At 46.7% G+C, this 16252-nt stretch overlaps 2 protein-coding genes across 2 annotated transcripts in view; one reads left to right on the forward strand and one right to left on the reverse strand.

Moving 5' to 3' along the window:
- Positions 1–451: 451 nt before the first annotated feature.
- LOC123756264 (uro-adherence factor A-like) lies at positions 452–7675 on the reverse strand. Its single transcript, XM_069336748.1, has 2 exons — positions 7583–7675; positions 452–1888 (listed from the first exon to the last, which is right to left on the reverse strand). The coding sequence occupies exons 1-2, from the start codon at positions 7673–7675 to the stop codon at positions 452–454; spliced, it is 1530 nt and encodes a 509-aa protein (XP_069192849.1).
- Positions 7676–8079: 404 nt separating this feature from the next.
- LOC138371728 (involucrin-like) overlaps positions 8080–16252 on the forward strand; it is a 10747-nt gene continuing 2574 nt past the window's right edge. Inside the window, exon 1 of the mRNA XM_069336749.1 lies at positions 8080–8169. Within this exon, the coding sequence (XP_069192850.1) occupies positions 8080–8169 (90 nt within the window). The remainder of the gene's footprint in view (positions 8170–16252) is intronic.

A 16252-nucleotide genomic window follows, 5' to 3' on the forward strand; every position in this document is an offset into this window, starting at 1 on the left:
TTTTCTGGCGCCAGTGTCCTTGTTCTGGCGCCAGTGTCCTCCATGTTCTGGCGCCAGTGTCCTCCATGTTCTGGCGCCAGTGTCCTTGTTCTGGCGCCAGTGTCCTCCATGTTCTGGCGCCAGTGTCCTTGTTCTGGCGCCAGTGTCCTCCATGTTCTGGCGCCAGTGTCCTCCATGTTCTGGCGCCAGAGACTTCGCAGTCTTCTTGTGAGACCTCAGGTCGGACCTGGTCTACACGACCAGGTCCTGAGTGGCCTCTACGACCAGGAAGCCTTGACCACCGCCTGGACGACCAGGTCCTGTTTAGAGAATAACATTACCTAGGACCATCGCCTAGGTCTCCTACTCTCACTAGGACTCTCACTAGGACTCTCACTAGGACTCTCACTAGGACTCTTGACGTTACGTGTTCGTGTGTATAATTTTGGAGCAAATTTCTTTGGCGAAACTTTCATATAGTTTGTGTATGTGAAGCAGACTCTTCCTGTGAGGCAGACTCTTCCTGTGAGGCAGACTCTTCCTGTGAAGCAGACTCTTCCTGTGAAGCAGACTCTTCCTGTGAAGCAGACTCCTCCTGTGAAGCAGACTCTTCCTGTGAAGCAGACTCTTCCTGTGAAGCAGACTCTTCCTGTGAGGCAGACTCTTCCTGTGAAGCAGACTCTTCCTGTGAAGCAGACTCTTCCTGTGAGGCAGACTCTTCCTGTGAGGCAGACTCTTCCTGTGAAGCAGACTCTTCCTGTGAAGCAGACTCTTCCTGTGAAGCAGACTCTTCCTGTGAGGCAGACTCTTCCTGTGAGGCAGACTCTTCCTGTGAAGCAGACTCTTCCTGTGAAGCAGACTCTTCCTGTGAGGCAGACTCTTCCTGTGAAGCAGACTCTTCCTGTGAAGCAGACTCTTCCTGTGAAGCAGACTCTTCCTGTGAAGCAGACTCTTCCTGTGAGGCAGACTCTTCCTGTGAGGCAGACTCTTCCTGTGAAGCAGACTCTTCCTGTGAAGCAGACTCTTCCTGTGAAGCAGACTCTTCCTGTGAGGCAGACTCTTCCTGTGAGGCAGACTCTTCCTGTGAAGCAGACTCTTCCTGTGAAGCAGACTCTTCCTGTGAGGCAGACTCTTCCTGTGAGGCAGACTCTTCCTGTGAGGCAGACTCTTCCTGTGAAGCAGACTCTTCCTGTGAAGCAGACTCTTCCTGTGAGGCAGACTCTTCCTGTGAGGCAGACTCTTCCTGTGAAGCAGACTCTTCCTGTGAGGCAGACTCTTCCTGTGAGGCAGACTCTTCCTGTGAGGCAGACTCTTCCTGTGAAGCAGACTCTTCCTGTGAAGCAGACTCTTCCTGTGAAGCAGACTCTTCCTGTGAGGCAGACTCTTCCTGTGAGGCAGACTCTTCCTGTGAGGCAGACTCTTCCTGTGAGGCAGACTCTTCCTGTGAGGCAGACTCTTCCTGTGAAGCAGACTCTTCCTGTGAAGCAGACTCTTCCTGTGAGGCAGACTCTTCCTGTGAAGCAGACTCTTCCTGTGAAGCAGACTCTTCCTGTGAGGCAGACTCTTCCTGTGAGGCAGACTCTTCCTGTGAAGCAGACTCTTCCTGTGAAGCAGACTCTTCCTGTGAGGCAGACTCTTCCTGTGAAGCAGACTCTTCCTGTGAAGCAGACTCTTCCTGTGAAGCAGACTCTTCCTGTGAAGCAGACTCTTCCTGTGAAGCAGACTCTTCCTGTGAAGCAGACTCTTCCTGTGAAGCAGACTCTTCCTGTGAAGCAGACTCTTCCTGTGAAGCAGACTCTTCCTGTGAAGCAGACTCTTCCTGTGAAGCAGACTCTTCCTGTGAAGCAGACTCTTCCTGTGAAGCAGACTCTTCCTGTGAAGCAGACTCTTCCTGTGATGCAGACTCTTCCTGTGATGCAGAATCTTCTTGTGAAGCAGACTCTTCCTGTGATGCAGACTTATGTCTCTCTCTTCCTGTGAGGCAGACTTATGTCTCTCTCTTCCTGTGAGGCAGACTTATGTCTTACTCTTCCTGTGAGGCAGACTTATGTCTTACTCTTCCTGTGAGGCAGACTTATGTCTCTCTCTTCCTGTGAGGCAGACTTATGTCTTACTCTTCCTGTGAGGCAGACTTATGTCTCACTCTTCCTGTGAGGCAGACTTATGTCTTACTCTTCCTGTGAGGCAGACTTATGTCTCTCTCTTCCTGTGAGGCAGACTTATGTCTTACTCTTCCTGTGAGGCAGACTTATGTCTCACTCTTCCTGTGAGGCAGACTTATGTCTCACTCTTCCTGTGAGGCAGACTTATGCCACTCGTCCTGTGAGGCAGACTTATGTCTCACTCTTCCTGTGAGGCAGACCTATGTCTTACTCTTCCTGTGAGGCAGACTTATGTCTCACTCTTCCTGTGAGGCAGACTTATGTCTCACTCTTCCTGTGAGGCAGACTTATGTCTTACTCTTCCTGTGAGGCAGACTTATGTCTTACTCTTCCTGTGAGGCAGACTTATGTCTTACTCTTCCTGTGAGGCAGACTTATGTCTCACTCTTCCTGTGAGGCAGACTTATGCCACTCGTCCTGTGAGGCAGACTTATGTCTCACTCTTCCTGTGAGGCAGACTTACGTCTTACTCTTCCTGTGAAGCAGACTTATGTCTTACTCTTCCTGTGAGGCAGACTTATGTCCCTCACTCTTCCTGTGAGGCAGACTTATGCCTCACTCTTCCTGTGAGGCAGACTTATGTATCTCACCCTTCCTGTGAGGCAGACTTATGTCTCTCTCTTCCTGTGAGGCAGACTTATGTCTCTCTCTTCCTGTGAGGCAGACTTATGTCTCTCTCTTCCTGTGATGCAGACTTATGTCTCTCTCTTCCTGTGATGCAGACTTATGTCTCACTCTTCCTGTGAGGCAGACTTATGTCTCTCTCTTCCTGTGAGGCAGACTTATGTCTCACTCTTCCTGTGAGGCAGACTTATGTCTCACTCTTCCTGTGAGGCAGACTTATGTCTCACTCTTCCTGTGAGGCAGACTTATGTCTTACTCTTCCTGTGAAGCAGACTTATGTCTTACTCTTCCTGTGAGGCAGACTTATGTCCCTCACTCTTCCTGTGAGGTAGACTTATGCCTCACTCTTCCTGTGAGGCAGACTTATGTCTCTCACCCTTCCTGTGAGGCAGACTTATGTCTCTCTCTTCCTGTGAGGCAGACTTATGTCTCTCTCTTCCTGTGATGCAGACTTATGTCTCACTCTTCCTGTGAGGCAGACTTATGTCTCACTCTTCCTGTGAGGCAGACTTATGTCTCTCTCTTCCTGTGAGGCAGACTTATGTCTCTCTCTTCCTGTGAGGCAGACTTATGCCTCACTCTTCCTGTGAGGCAGACTTATGTCTCTCACCCTTCCTGTGAGGCAGACTTATGTCTCTCTCTTCCTGTGAGGCAGACTTATGTCTCTCTCTTCCTGTGAGGCAGACTTATGCCTCACTCTTCCTGTGAGGCAGACTTATGCCTCACTCTTCCTGTGAGGCAGACTTATGTGTCTCACCCTTCCTGTGAGGCAGACTTATGTCTCTCTCTTCCTGTGAGGCAGACTTATGTCTCTCACCCTTCCTGTGAGGCAGACTTATGTCTCACTCTTCCTGTGAGGCAGACTTATGTCTCACTCTTCCTGTGAGGCAGACTTATGTCTCACTCTTCCTGTGAGGCAGACTTATGTCTCTCTCTTCCTGTGAGGCAGACTTATGTCTCTCTCTTCCTATGAGGCAGACTTATGTCTCTCTCTTCCGGTGAGGCAGACTTATGTCTCTCTCTTCCTGTGAGGCAGACTTATGTCCCTCACTCTTCCTGTGAGGCAGACTTATGTCTCTCTCTTCCTGTGAGGCAGACTTATGTCTCTCTCTTCCTGTGAGGCAGACTTATGTCCCTCACTCTTCCTGTGAGGCAGACTTATGTCTCTCTTCCTATGAGGCAGACTTATGTCTCTCTCTTCCGGTGAGGCAGACTTATGTCTCTCTCTTCCGGTGAGGCAGACTTATGTCTCTCTCTTCCTGTGAGGCAGACTTATGTCCCTCACTCTTCCTGTGAGGCAGACTTATGTCTCTCTCTTCCTGTGAGGCAGACTTATGTCCCTCACTCTTCCTGTGAGGCAGACTTATGCCTCTCGTCCTGTGAGGCAGACTTATGCCTCACTCTTCCTGTGAAGCAGACTCATGGCATGTTTTGCTCCTCACGCCAGAAGCTCTGCGGACAATGGACGAGCGTTTTTGTAATCGCTCGTCGAGCCGCAGAGATCCGTATTACTGGCAGCGGAACACGAACCCGTGGAAGATGTGTGTGTCGGGTCAACACCCTGTCCACCACCAGGCCGCAACCGTCACGGGGACAGGAGACACACACACACACGCAAGTCCGTCCTCCTAAGGGTTCGCCAATATCAAGAAAACGCTCAATTTAAAGTGGTCTCTCCTAACCTGCCAGAGGACCCACAACAGAAAACGGGACAGTACGTCACTTTCGCCAGCCGCTTCCATTTTCTAGTATGAGGATTTTTGGCCTTATGTGACGCATACGTGCGAAAAGCGACGTTCTTGGTAGGAGGACAGATTGTAGGAGGACAGGTTGTAGGAGGACAGGTTGTAGGAGGACAGAATGTAGGAGGACAGGTTGTAGGAGGACAGGTTGTAGGAGGACAGGCTGTAGGAGGACAGGTTGTATGACAGGCTGTAGGAGGATAGCTTGAAGGAGGACAGGCTGTAGGAGGATAGGTTGTAGGAGGACAGGTTGTAGGAGGACAGGTTGTAGGAAGATAGGCTGTAGGAGGACAGGTTGTAGGAGGACAGGGTGTAGGAGGAGAGGTTGTAGGAGGACAGGGTGTAGGAGGACAGGTTGTAGGAAGATAGGCTGTAGGAGAACAGGTTGTAGGAGGACAGGTTGTAGGAGGAGAGGTTGTAGGAGGACAGGCTGTAGGAGGACATGTTGTAGGAGGACAGGTTGTAGGAGAACAGGTTGTAGGAGGACAGGCTGTAGGAAGATAGGTTGTAGGAGGACAGGTTGTAGGAGAACAGGTTGTAGGAGGACAGGTTGTAGGAGGACAGGCTGTAGGAGGACAGGTTGTAGGAGGACAGGTTGTAGGAGAACAGGCTGTAGGAGGACAGGCTGTAGGAGGACAGGCTGTAGGGGGACAGGTTGTAGGAGGACAGGTTGTAGAAAGGACAGGTTATAGGAGGACAGGTTGTAGGAGGACAGGCTATAGAAAGAACAGGTTGTAGGAGGACAGGTTGTAGGAGGACAGTCTGTAGAAAGAACAGGTTGTAGAAGGACAGGTTGTAGGAGGACAGGCTGTAGAAAGAACAGGTTGTAGGAGGACAGGTTGTAGGAGGACAGGGTGTAGGAGGACAGGTTGTAGGAGGATAGGCTGTAGGAGGATAGCTTGAAGGAGGACAGGCTGTAGGAGGATAGGTTGTAGGAGGACAGGTTGTAGGAGGACAGGTTGTAGGAAGATAGGCTGTAGGAGAACAGGTTGTAGGAGGACAGGTTGTAGGAGGACAGGGTGTAGGAGGACAGGTTGTAGGAAGATAGGCTGTAGGAGAACAGGTTGTAGGAGGACAGGTTGTAGGAGGACAGGTTGTAGGAGGACAGGCTGTAGGAGGACAGGTTGTAGGAGGACAGGTTGTAGGAGAACAGGCTGTAGGAGGACAGGCTGTAGGAGGACAGGCTGTAGGGGGACAGGTTGTAGGAGGACAGGTTGTAGAAAGGACAGGTTATAGGAGGACAGGTTGTAGGAGGACAGGCTATAGAAAGAACAGGTTGTAGGAGGACAGGTTGTAGGAGGACAGTCTGTAGAAAGAACAGGTTGTAGAAGGACAGGTTGTAGGAGGACAGGCTGTAGAAAGAACAGGTTGTAGGAGGACAGGTTGTAGGAGGACAGGGTGTAGGAGGACAGGTTGTAGGAGGATAGGCTGTAGGAGGATAGCTTGAAGGAGGACAGGCTGTAGGAGGATAGGTTGTAGGAGGACAGGTTGTAGGAGGACAGGTTGTAGGAAGATAGGCTGTAGGAGAACAGGTTGTAGGAGGACAGGTTGTAGGAGGACAGGGTGTAGGAGGAGAGGTTGTAGGAGGACAGGGTGTAGGAGGACAGGTTGTAGGAAGATAGGCTGTAGGAGGACAGGTTGTAGGAGGACAGGGTGTAGGAGGAGAGGTTGTAGGAGGACAGGCTGTAGGAGGACATGTTGTAGGAGGACAGGTTGTAGGAGAACAGGTTGTAGGAGGACAGGCTGTAGGAGGATAGGTTGTAGGAGGACAGGTTGTAGGAGGAGAGGTTGTAGGAGGACAGGCTGTAGGAGGACAGGCTGTAGGAGGACAGGCTGTAGGAGGACAGGTTGTAGGAGGACAGGTTGTAGGAGAACAGGTTGTAGGAGGACAGGTTGGTGGAGGAGAGGTTGTAGGAGGACAGGCTGTAGGAGGACATGTTGTAGGAGGACAGGTTGTAGGAGAACAGGTTGTAGGAGGGCAGGCTGTAGGAGGATAGGTTGTAGGAGGACAGGTTGTAGGAGAACAGGTTGTAGGAGGACAGGCTGTAGGAGGACAGGTTGTAGAAGGACAGGTTGTAGGAGGACAGGTTGTAGGAGGACAGGGTGTAGGAGGACAGGTTGTAGGTTGTAGCAGTAAATAGGTACCTGGGAGCTAGTCAACTGTCATATTTTCGGTACAAAAAGTCGTATTTTCAAAATGAAAATAGGTGCAGAGAGTCAGAATTCGGTTCATAAATCACGCTCAGGAATCAAATTTCAAACATTTCTGATATTTTGAAAACTGCAGGGGGGTTTGGGCAAAATATGGCCCATCGCCGTTTTCAGTAATTGGCATATTTTCGGTATAAAAAGTCGTAATTTGAAACTGTAAAAAGGTGGACAGAGCTAGAATTCGACTCAAAAATGACGCTTAGGAGTCAAATATCCGACATTACAAATATTTTGAAAACTGCAGGGGGGGGGGGTTGAGCAAAATGTTATTCATCGCTGTTTTCAATAATTGGCATATTTTTGGTATAAAAATTTGTAATATATAACTCCAAATATATGCAGGGAATCAGAAATCGGCTCCAAAATGACACTCATGAGTCTGATTTGCGATATTTCCGATTTTCTGAAAACTGTTGGGAGAGGGGGCTGTACAAAATGTGAAAAAGTGTGAAAAAAATAGCTACTAGTAACAGTTGATTGACAGTTGAGAGGCGGGCTGAAAGTGCAGAGCTCAACCTCCTCAAGCACAACTAGGTGAATGTAACTATGTGAATACACACATACACCACTATTTTTTTTTAAGCGATATTCCTGCGCGTGTGAGTTATAGTTGAGAGGCGGGACCAAAGAGCCAAAGCCCAACCTCCCGCAAACACAACTAGATGAGTAAGTCAGGAAGAAAACAACAGTGAAAGAACAGGAGATGAAACTTTGAACTGGTGAGGACAGGTTCACAGAGAATGAGAAGGAAATATGAAAAGAACTCAACAAGAAATTCCAGGTCTTCGCCATAGAACGAGGTGCTGTTACTGAACTAAGAGAAGTGGCAATAAGTCAGGCAGCTTTGGTAGATTTCAGAATTACTAGAGATGAGGTAAAGAAGGCTGTTGGATCTGGCGGAATCTCTCCATGACTAATAAAAGAGTGTGCTGAAGCACTTTGCTTACCACTCTCCATGGTGTATAATTAGTCACTGGAAACAGGGACCTACCAGAAATATAGAATACTAATGTAGTCCCAATATACTAAAAGGGCTACAGGCAATAGGTATTGAACTATCTTGAGGTTATCTTGAGATGATTTTGGGGCTTAGTGTCCCGCGGCCCGGTCCTCGACCAGGCCTCCACCCCCAGGAAGCAGCTGTCTAACTCCCAGGTACCTATTTAATGCTAGATAACAGGGGCATGATGGTAAAAGAAACATTTTGTTCATTTGTCTCCGCCTCCACCGGGGATCGAACCCGGAACCTCAGGACTACGAATCCGAAGCGCTGTCCACCCAGCTGTCAGGCTCCCTACAGGTCAGTGTTCCTGTGTTGACCAAACATAGTGTTCCTAGTCAGTGTTCTTAACTTGTATACCATGCAAGGTGATGGAGAAGATCGTGAAGAAAAACCTAGTAACACATCTGGAGAGAAGGGACTTCGTGACAACCCATCAACATGTGTTAAGGTATGGCTAATCTTGCCTCACAGGTTTAATTGAATTTTACGATCAGATGACAAAGATAACGCAAGAAAGAGAAGGGTGGGCTGACTGCATTTTCTTGGTCTGTTAGAAAGCCTTTGACACAGTACCCCCATAAGAGGCTGATTCATAAATTGGAGAAAGATGCAAGAGTATCTGTAAGAATTCTCCAGACAAGAAGGGAGTACCTAAGCAATAGGAAGCAGAGAGTTACTGTGAGGGGTGAGACCTCACAATGATGTGATGTCACCAATGGAGTCCCACTTGGTTTTGAACTACGACCTATCCTGTTTCTGAAACACAATAAAATATGTTCCAGAAGATATAGATTCATTCCTCTCTATGTTTGCCGCTGACGCTAAAATTATGAGAAGGATTAGGAGTTAGAAAGATAGCAAGTGACTACAAGATGACCTGAATAAACTGGAGGAATGTTCAGCAAATTGCTACAAGAGTTTAACTCAGATAAGTGGTAACTAATGAAGATAGGTGTATGGAGCAGGAGGCCAAATACAAGGTACCATTTGGGAGATGAAATCTTCAAGAATCAGAGAGAAAGACTTGGGAGTGGATGTCATGCCAGACCTCTTCCCTGAACCCTATATCATGAGGATATCATCTGCGGCATAGGCAAGTATGGCCAACATAAGAACGACCTTTTCAAACCAGTGCAATGATTCATTTAGAAGCTTGCATACCACGTATGTCAGACCAATTCTGGAGTATGCCGCTCCAGCATGGAATCCATATCTGGGTAAGAACAAGACGAAATTAGAAAAAGTTCAGAAGCATCCCACCAGACTAGTCCCAGAGCTGACAGGTATGAGCTATGAGGAAAGACCATTGGAATTAACCCTAATAACATTGGATAGGAGGACAGAAGAGTTCGAGCAGAAATGATTATCACCAACAAAATTTTCAGAGGAATTAATTAGGGTGAAGACGAACTATTTAACACGGGTGGAACACGAACAAAGGAATACTGGATAGAAATCATATTTTCAGAGTCAGGTTGTTAACAAATGGAATACAATGGGCAGTGATGTGATGGAGGCTGACTCCATTCACAGTTTCAAATTAAGATTTGACAGAGCCCAGTAGGCTCAGGAACCTGTACACCTGTTGATTGACAGTTGCGAGGCGGGACCAAAGAGCCAAAGCTCAATTACGCGAGAACAGTTAGGAAGGAAGGAAACTATCAGGGGGAAAGCGCCAAGCCATTACGACTATATAGCACTTGGAAGGGGTCAGGATAGGGATTTGGGATGGGATGGGGGAAAGGAATGGTGCCCCAACCACTTGTGGACGGCCGGGGATTGAACGCCGACCTGCATGAAGCGAGACCGTCGCTCTACCGTCCAGCCCAAGTGGTTGGGAGCGAACATGGTTGTCAAGACCAAATCCTTTCGTCCGTATTGTATAGTATAGGTTACAGCATCCCTAAAGAACCTCTTTCTCCCGATGTGTCGCTGAGGGATAGATCTATCTTGAGATGATCTTGAGATGATTTCGGGGCTTTAGTGTCCCCGCGGCCCGGTCCTCGACCAGGCCTCCACCCCCAGGAAGCAGCCCGTGACAGCAGACTAACACCCAGGTCCCTATTTTACTGCTAGGTAACAGGAGCATCAGGGTGAATAAAACACTGCCCATTACTTCTCGCCGGCGCCCGGGATCGAACCCGGGACCACAGGATCACGCGCCCAGTGTTCTTTCCGCTCAGCCACCGGCTCCCCCTAGATCACAGCATCACCAAAAACGCTATATTTCCTGTCGACATTCCTTCGTGTGTCAGTCAATGTAATTTTTACAATATTGTGTTTATCGTGAGCTTGAGAGCAGAGAAGTGCTAATAAGTGCAGAGAAGTGGTCGCTTTCAATGTTATTTTTGAATGAAGAACAGTCAATAGAACTCACGAGCTAAATGACAGGAGACAGAAGACGGACGGGAGATACAGTCTGCGGATACTGTCAACACTCACTATTGTGGGCGACCAAGAGAACCATATCTGGTAAGAAGAGCAAAGAATAATAATGGAATTTTAACAAAAATCAATGTGCTTGGAGAGGCCTTGGAGAATGTATTTGAGACTGGGAGGGTGTCTGGAGGAAGGGTTGACTGTGAGATTGTCGTAACGCAGACATTCAACCTCAGGTCTGGTAGACTGTGTCCTGTGCAGAAGCTAAAGTGTGCACTGTATCCTGCACAGTAGCTAAAGAAAGAACCATATTGACCAATCCACACACAAGAAAATGAAGGGACGACGACGTTTCGGTCCGTCCTGGACCATTCTTAAGTCACAATCGACTTGAGAATGGTCCAGGACGGACCGAAACGTCGTCGTCCCTTCACCTTCTAGTGTGTGGTCTGGTCAACATACTTCAGCCACGTTATTGTGACTCATCGCCTGCAAAGAACCATATTAATTAAAGTGCCTGGAGTAAGAACTATGACCTGTAGAGAGTTCTAACGGAAAGTATACATTTATTAGGTTAATTACCTAAAAAGTTGAATAGTTTTAAAGTCGCGGTTCAATTTGTCATGACAAATACGATCTCAAAATTGGCTGCGTTGCAAAAGATTTTGTTGAATTATATTCAGAAAATCATCCATCAATATTCGTGTTCGTGTTGATCTACCAATGGCAAAACATCGCTTAGAATATTATCATATAAATACACTATATATAACCCTCATTCGAATAATCATAACACCTGCAGTTGTTCAATTTTCAGTAAATTTATGTTTGCCAAAAACCTAAAATTAAACGCCAAGAGTTCCAAGTCAGACATGAAACGCATCGAAAAACGTAGCTGGAGCTACAATTTCCCTCAGGCAATGTTATCCCAGGGGGAGGAAAGCAAGTCGAAGGAAGAAAACTTATACCAAAAACCCGGATTAGTCGCAGTGTCTGAGGCCACAAGAAGCGCCTTGCGTGCTCCAGCCTCCGACACTCCAAGTTTTTCCCTCCCCGTGTCTCAGACTCCTGCAGGAAAAGGCGGGAAAATGTGCTTCGAGTTTCTCCTCTCGTTGTCTCTCAGGAGCGAGAAGTGGCGAGGGGGGGAAATGCGCTTCGAGTTTCTCTTCTGAAAAGCCGCCTTTGGGCGTCTCCTCCTTTTTTCCCGCCTCTCCAGCCATCGGAAACAGCGAGGCAAAAGTCAATATAGTGATGTGGCGACGCGGGCCACGCCAGGCGGAGCAACGGCAGACGGACCAAGTGACACCTTATGGACACCAGGCTGGCGAAGGCTGGCTTATTGGGCCTCGGCCCCGGGGGCTACTGCTGGCTCGCTCACCATCTCTTCTCCTCAGTTTTAGGTGACAGTTTAATCGAACACTGTCACCTTCTGTCCGGACCATAAGTCGAACACTGTCACCTATGGTCTGGACCATAAGTCGAACACTGTCACCTATGGTCTGGACCATAAGTCGAACACTGTCACCTATGGTCTGGACCATAAGTCGAACACTGTCACCTATGGTCTGGACCATAAGTCGAACACTGTCACCTATGGTCTGGACCATAAGTCGAACACTGTCACCTATGGTCTGGACCATCAACTAGGCTTCAACTAGAGTGAAGAGTCAGGCGCTGGTGTCCTCAACAGCCTGCAAGTTCAGCCAATGGGGTTGGGCTCGCTTACCCTGCCCCAGAGACTAGCAGAATGAGGCTTCACTTCCTTCCCCCCCCCGCTCTCCACCTGAAGCCCTTCGCCCGGAGTTCGGAGCCCTCAGACCTCCGCCCGGAGCCCTCAGCCCTCCGCCCGGAACCCTCCGCCCTCCGCCCGGAGCACGGAGCACGGGGCTTTACAACGAGACTCCAGACGATACAGATTGATTGGATTTCCTTCTGCGTCAATTGGATTTACTGCTTGAGAGAGAGAGAGAGAGAGAGAGAGAGAGGTAAGGCCGAATGGACTTTTCTGGGAGGCCTCGTGATGCTTTCGAAAATTTTATGTATCAGCCCAGAATATTCTCCCCTTCATTCAATTATGCTCCAGGAAATACTCATTGTCGTACAATTTACAATGCAAAAAACTAATTATCTGGCCATTTGCTTTTATTATGAAGTCTTATATTTAAATTGACTTTCACCCAAAAGCCAATATTAATGTAATATTTATGAAAACTCAGCAGGAAAAGCTTTGACGTCGTCGAATTATGAATAGAGAAGAAAGGATTTCTCGTCGAATTCACTTTGTGAGTAAGAGATGTTGTGGGGGACTAAGGAATTCTAGGGATCCTAGGGATCCTAGGGATCCTAGGAATTCTAGGGATCCTAGGGATCCTAGGAATTCTAGGGATTCTAGGGATCCTAGGAATCCTAGGAATCCTAGGGATCCTAGGAATTCTAGGGATTCTAGGGATCCTAGGAATCCTAGGGATTCTAGGGATTCTAGGGATCCTAGGGGTCCTAGGGATCCTAGGGAAGGGATAGAGGACAAGGATTTGTGAGGAAGATTGGGAAACACGGAGATTAGCTACTCAAATGTGGATAGCGAGGATAGGATAAATGTTCACCGGATCATTGCTCTTGCAAAGAGCTCAAGCAGCTCTTGGCGTGCATACAAACACTGCACATACACGCACCCACGCTCATGCAGTATATCTAGACATACACACAGCGAGCACATATTCCGCAAAACACGCACATACATACATGTACATGCAAGAAGCGGGCACACACACACCCGCATGCACACCCACACGCATATACACGCACACGCGCACACACACACGCACACGCACACACACGCACGCACAGATAAGAATTCCAGAGTACATTTAAGAACGAGAAGGGAGTAGAGGAGATAAGGAGACCGGTGGAAAAAGTATCACGAGTGAAGACTCATCTCAAGTGACGACAAAACGACATGAGATGAATCAAGACTCATCAAGACTCATCTCATGTCGTCCCGTCATCACCCTCAAGGCTGCTGCCCAACATACTGAAGGAATTATACAAATTCTCATCCACATTTCCCTGGAAATAAACATTCCATTCCCCTGAGTACTAGGAGACTCGAACTTTGGTCCCTATTCGTGTGAGGCCGAGGTTCTATCGGCCTCACAATAGCTCGGTCGATAGAGCTTCGGTCTTACACTCCCGGGGATCACGATTCGATTCTTCCAGAGCCCAGATGAATGAAATGAAAGCATCATTTTTGGCAATTAAACTAAGAAGAGGTACAAGATTTATACAATTCTCATTGTCTCTTTATGTATAAAAATGGTACAAAATCTGCATTCCACAAGTGAGAAGGATGTTGATTAAGTGGTAAGTAAGTAAGTGTACAGTATACAGTAAGTGTAGGGACCCATAGCCTCGGAGAAGAAAATGAAGAGTACTCAGAGAAGACCTTGTGGATCCTCACTGAATACTTTGATATTTTCTTAATACATTATGTCTCCTAAAATACACACAACTGATCGTGATGCATTTTGAAGTAAAAAAACAGAACTAAATCTAATACAATAAATATATCAATATTGATATGCAATAAATATATCAATATATCAATAAATATACCAACAGTAAAGAAAAATAAAGAATACTCAAGAATTTGTCGTTGTTGGTGAAGAGGAACACAACACCCATCACATTCTTACTTTATTAGTTAGTTAATTATTTTCTTTGATAATTAGAAATTTAATAACTAATTTTCTCAGTAATAAGATACTAGATAACGGATCATGTTGGAGCCCACATACCCCCAACATATCGATTTCTTTACATGCCAACATACCCCCCTCTTACCTCACCTGACAATATACCCATTACTTCACCAGTCAACATAACCATTACTCAACATCTACACTACTCCGCAAGCAAACATACCCATTATTACTTCAACTAACATGCCCATTACCCCACCAGCCAACATACCCTTCTACCCTGGCTGTCACCCCTGTTCCCCCCTTTGCTCTGGCTGTCACCTTGTTCCCCTCACTTCACTCTGACTCTTAGCCCTTTGACCCGGACAGCAGGCCTCTGAAGCTGGCTCTATGAGGACATACAACCGACAGGTCCACCGACAGGTCCACCGACAGGTCCACCGACAAGTCCACCGACAAGTCCACCGACAGGAAGTAAATTTCAAGAATGCATCTTTGATATATCACTTGGAAGCTGCAAAAGATTACGTCAGAGTTGGCGAAGGAAAACCTATTGGTCCAGTCGCGGAAATAGTGAGGAGAGCTGCAATTTAAGAGACCGTCTGGTGATTTATGAGGGATAATGAGGGGAATAAATCAACTCTGTAGGGGGGGGGGGGTCGAGAAAGAACATTTCTTCTTAATTAGCAATTCATGAGAATCATCTCATTTTTGAAGGAGGAGAAATGTATATGAGTAACGGCTCTGGGAGTGTGTGTTCAGGTGAGTTTCTTGTTCATCTGTTCCATCAAGTTTATATGTTACGTTGTGTTCATGTTGATGGATGAACATGCTCAGGATGAGTGGTTAAATGTAATCTAAGTGAGAACTCTGCATTCTGATTCACTTATTACCCTCTACTCTCCCTACCCCGGAAGTTAAGCTGTCAGAGTACAAGCCAGGAGTCCATCGACAGGTCAGCAAGGTATAAATAATTAATACCACTCCAGGTGAACAACCAGGAGAGGTGAACAACCAGGTGTAGTTCAGTGAACAGCTCATCTGTTCAGCCAGGTAACCCGGGCTCTGTTAGCCTTCTGCTGTATTATGAACTTCAGAGCGACACTGTAACATTGCCACCATCCCAACATCTCTGTAACACTACCACCATCCCAACATCTCTGTAACACTACCACCATCCCAACATCTCTGTAACACTACCACCATCCCAACATCACTGTAACACTACCACCATCCCAACATCTCTGTAACACTACCACCATCCCAACATCTCTGTAACACTACCACCATCCCAACATCTCTGTAACACTACCACCATCCCAACATCACTGTAACACTACCACCATCCCAACATCACTGTAACACTACCACCATCCCAACATCACTGTAACACTACCACCATCCCAACATCACTGTAACACTACCACCATCCCAACATCACTGTAACACTACCACCATCCCAACATCTCTGTAACACTACCACCATCCCAACATCTCTGTAACACTACCACCATCCCAACATCTCTTTAACACTACCACCATCCCAACATCTCTGTAACACTACCACCATCCCAACATCACTGTAACACTACCACCATCCCAACATCACTGTAACACTACCACCATCCCAGCATCTCTGTAACACTACCACCATCCCAACATCACTGTAACACTACCACCATCCCAACATCACTGTAACACTACCACCATCCCAACATCACTGTAACACTACCACCATCCCAACATCACTGTAACACTACCACCATCCCAACATCACTGTAACACTACCACCATCCCAACACTTCCCCACCAGAATACCAACCTAACAACACCCCTATGGCACAACCAACAAATGTGCACAGAGGGAATAGCAACAACAGGGGAAATAAATTGTTGCAATGGAGTGTATAATACAATGAAACTTCGTCAACAACATCTGCAAAAGATGTTGATCAACGGTATATATATATATATATATATATATATATATATATATATATATATATATATATATATATATATATATATATATATATATATATATATATATATATATATATATATTTTATTAAATATGACCGAAAAAGTAAGATTAATAATTCTAACACGAATTTTCTCAATCTTTCGTACATTATGCTTCACTGTTGGAGGTAAATCAAAAATCACTTCTCCAAAATTCATTTTTATTTCTAGTCTGACGCGACACGGGCGCGTTTCGTAAAACTTATTACATTTTCAAAGACTTCACAAATACACAACTGATTAGAACTTGCATTTCCCTGATTTTATATCTACTTTTGAGTGAGGTGGGAAGGGTGATGTGGCATTACATTTGAGTGAGGTGGGAAGGATGATGTGGCATTAGAGGATATTAATAGGGTATTAAAAGTATCAACACAAGACAGAACACGAAACAATGGATATTGAATAGAAGTGTTTGTAGAAAGCCTATTG

This window comes from Procambarus clarkii, chromosome 36 (assembly GCF_040958095.1).
Source record: "Procambarus clarkii isolate CNS0578487 chromosome 36, FALCON_Pclarkii_2.0, whole genome shotgun sequence".
Classification (NCBI taxonomy): domain Eukaryota; kingdom Metazoa; phylum Arthropoda; class Malacostraca; order Decapoda; family Cambaridae; genus Procambarus; species Procambarus clarkii.

Coding starts and splice junctions, on each gene's coding strand:
- LOC123756264 (XM_069336748.1), bottom strand. CDS start 7,675: ATGGAGAGTGGTAAGCAAAGTGCTTCAGCACACTCTTTTATTAGTCAT. Junction 1,889..7,582: donor CCTTCTTTACCTCATCTCTA/GTAATTCTGAAA, acceptor TCTGCATCACAG/GAAGAGTCTGCATCACAGGA.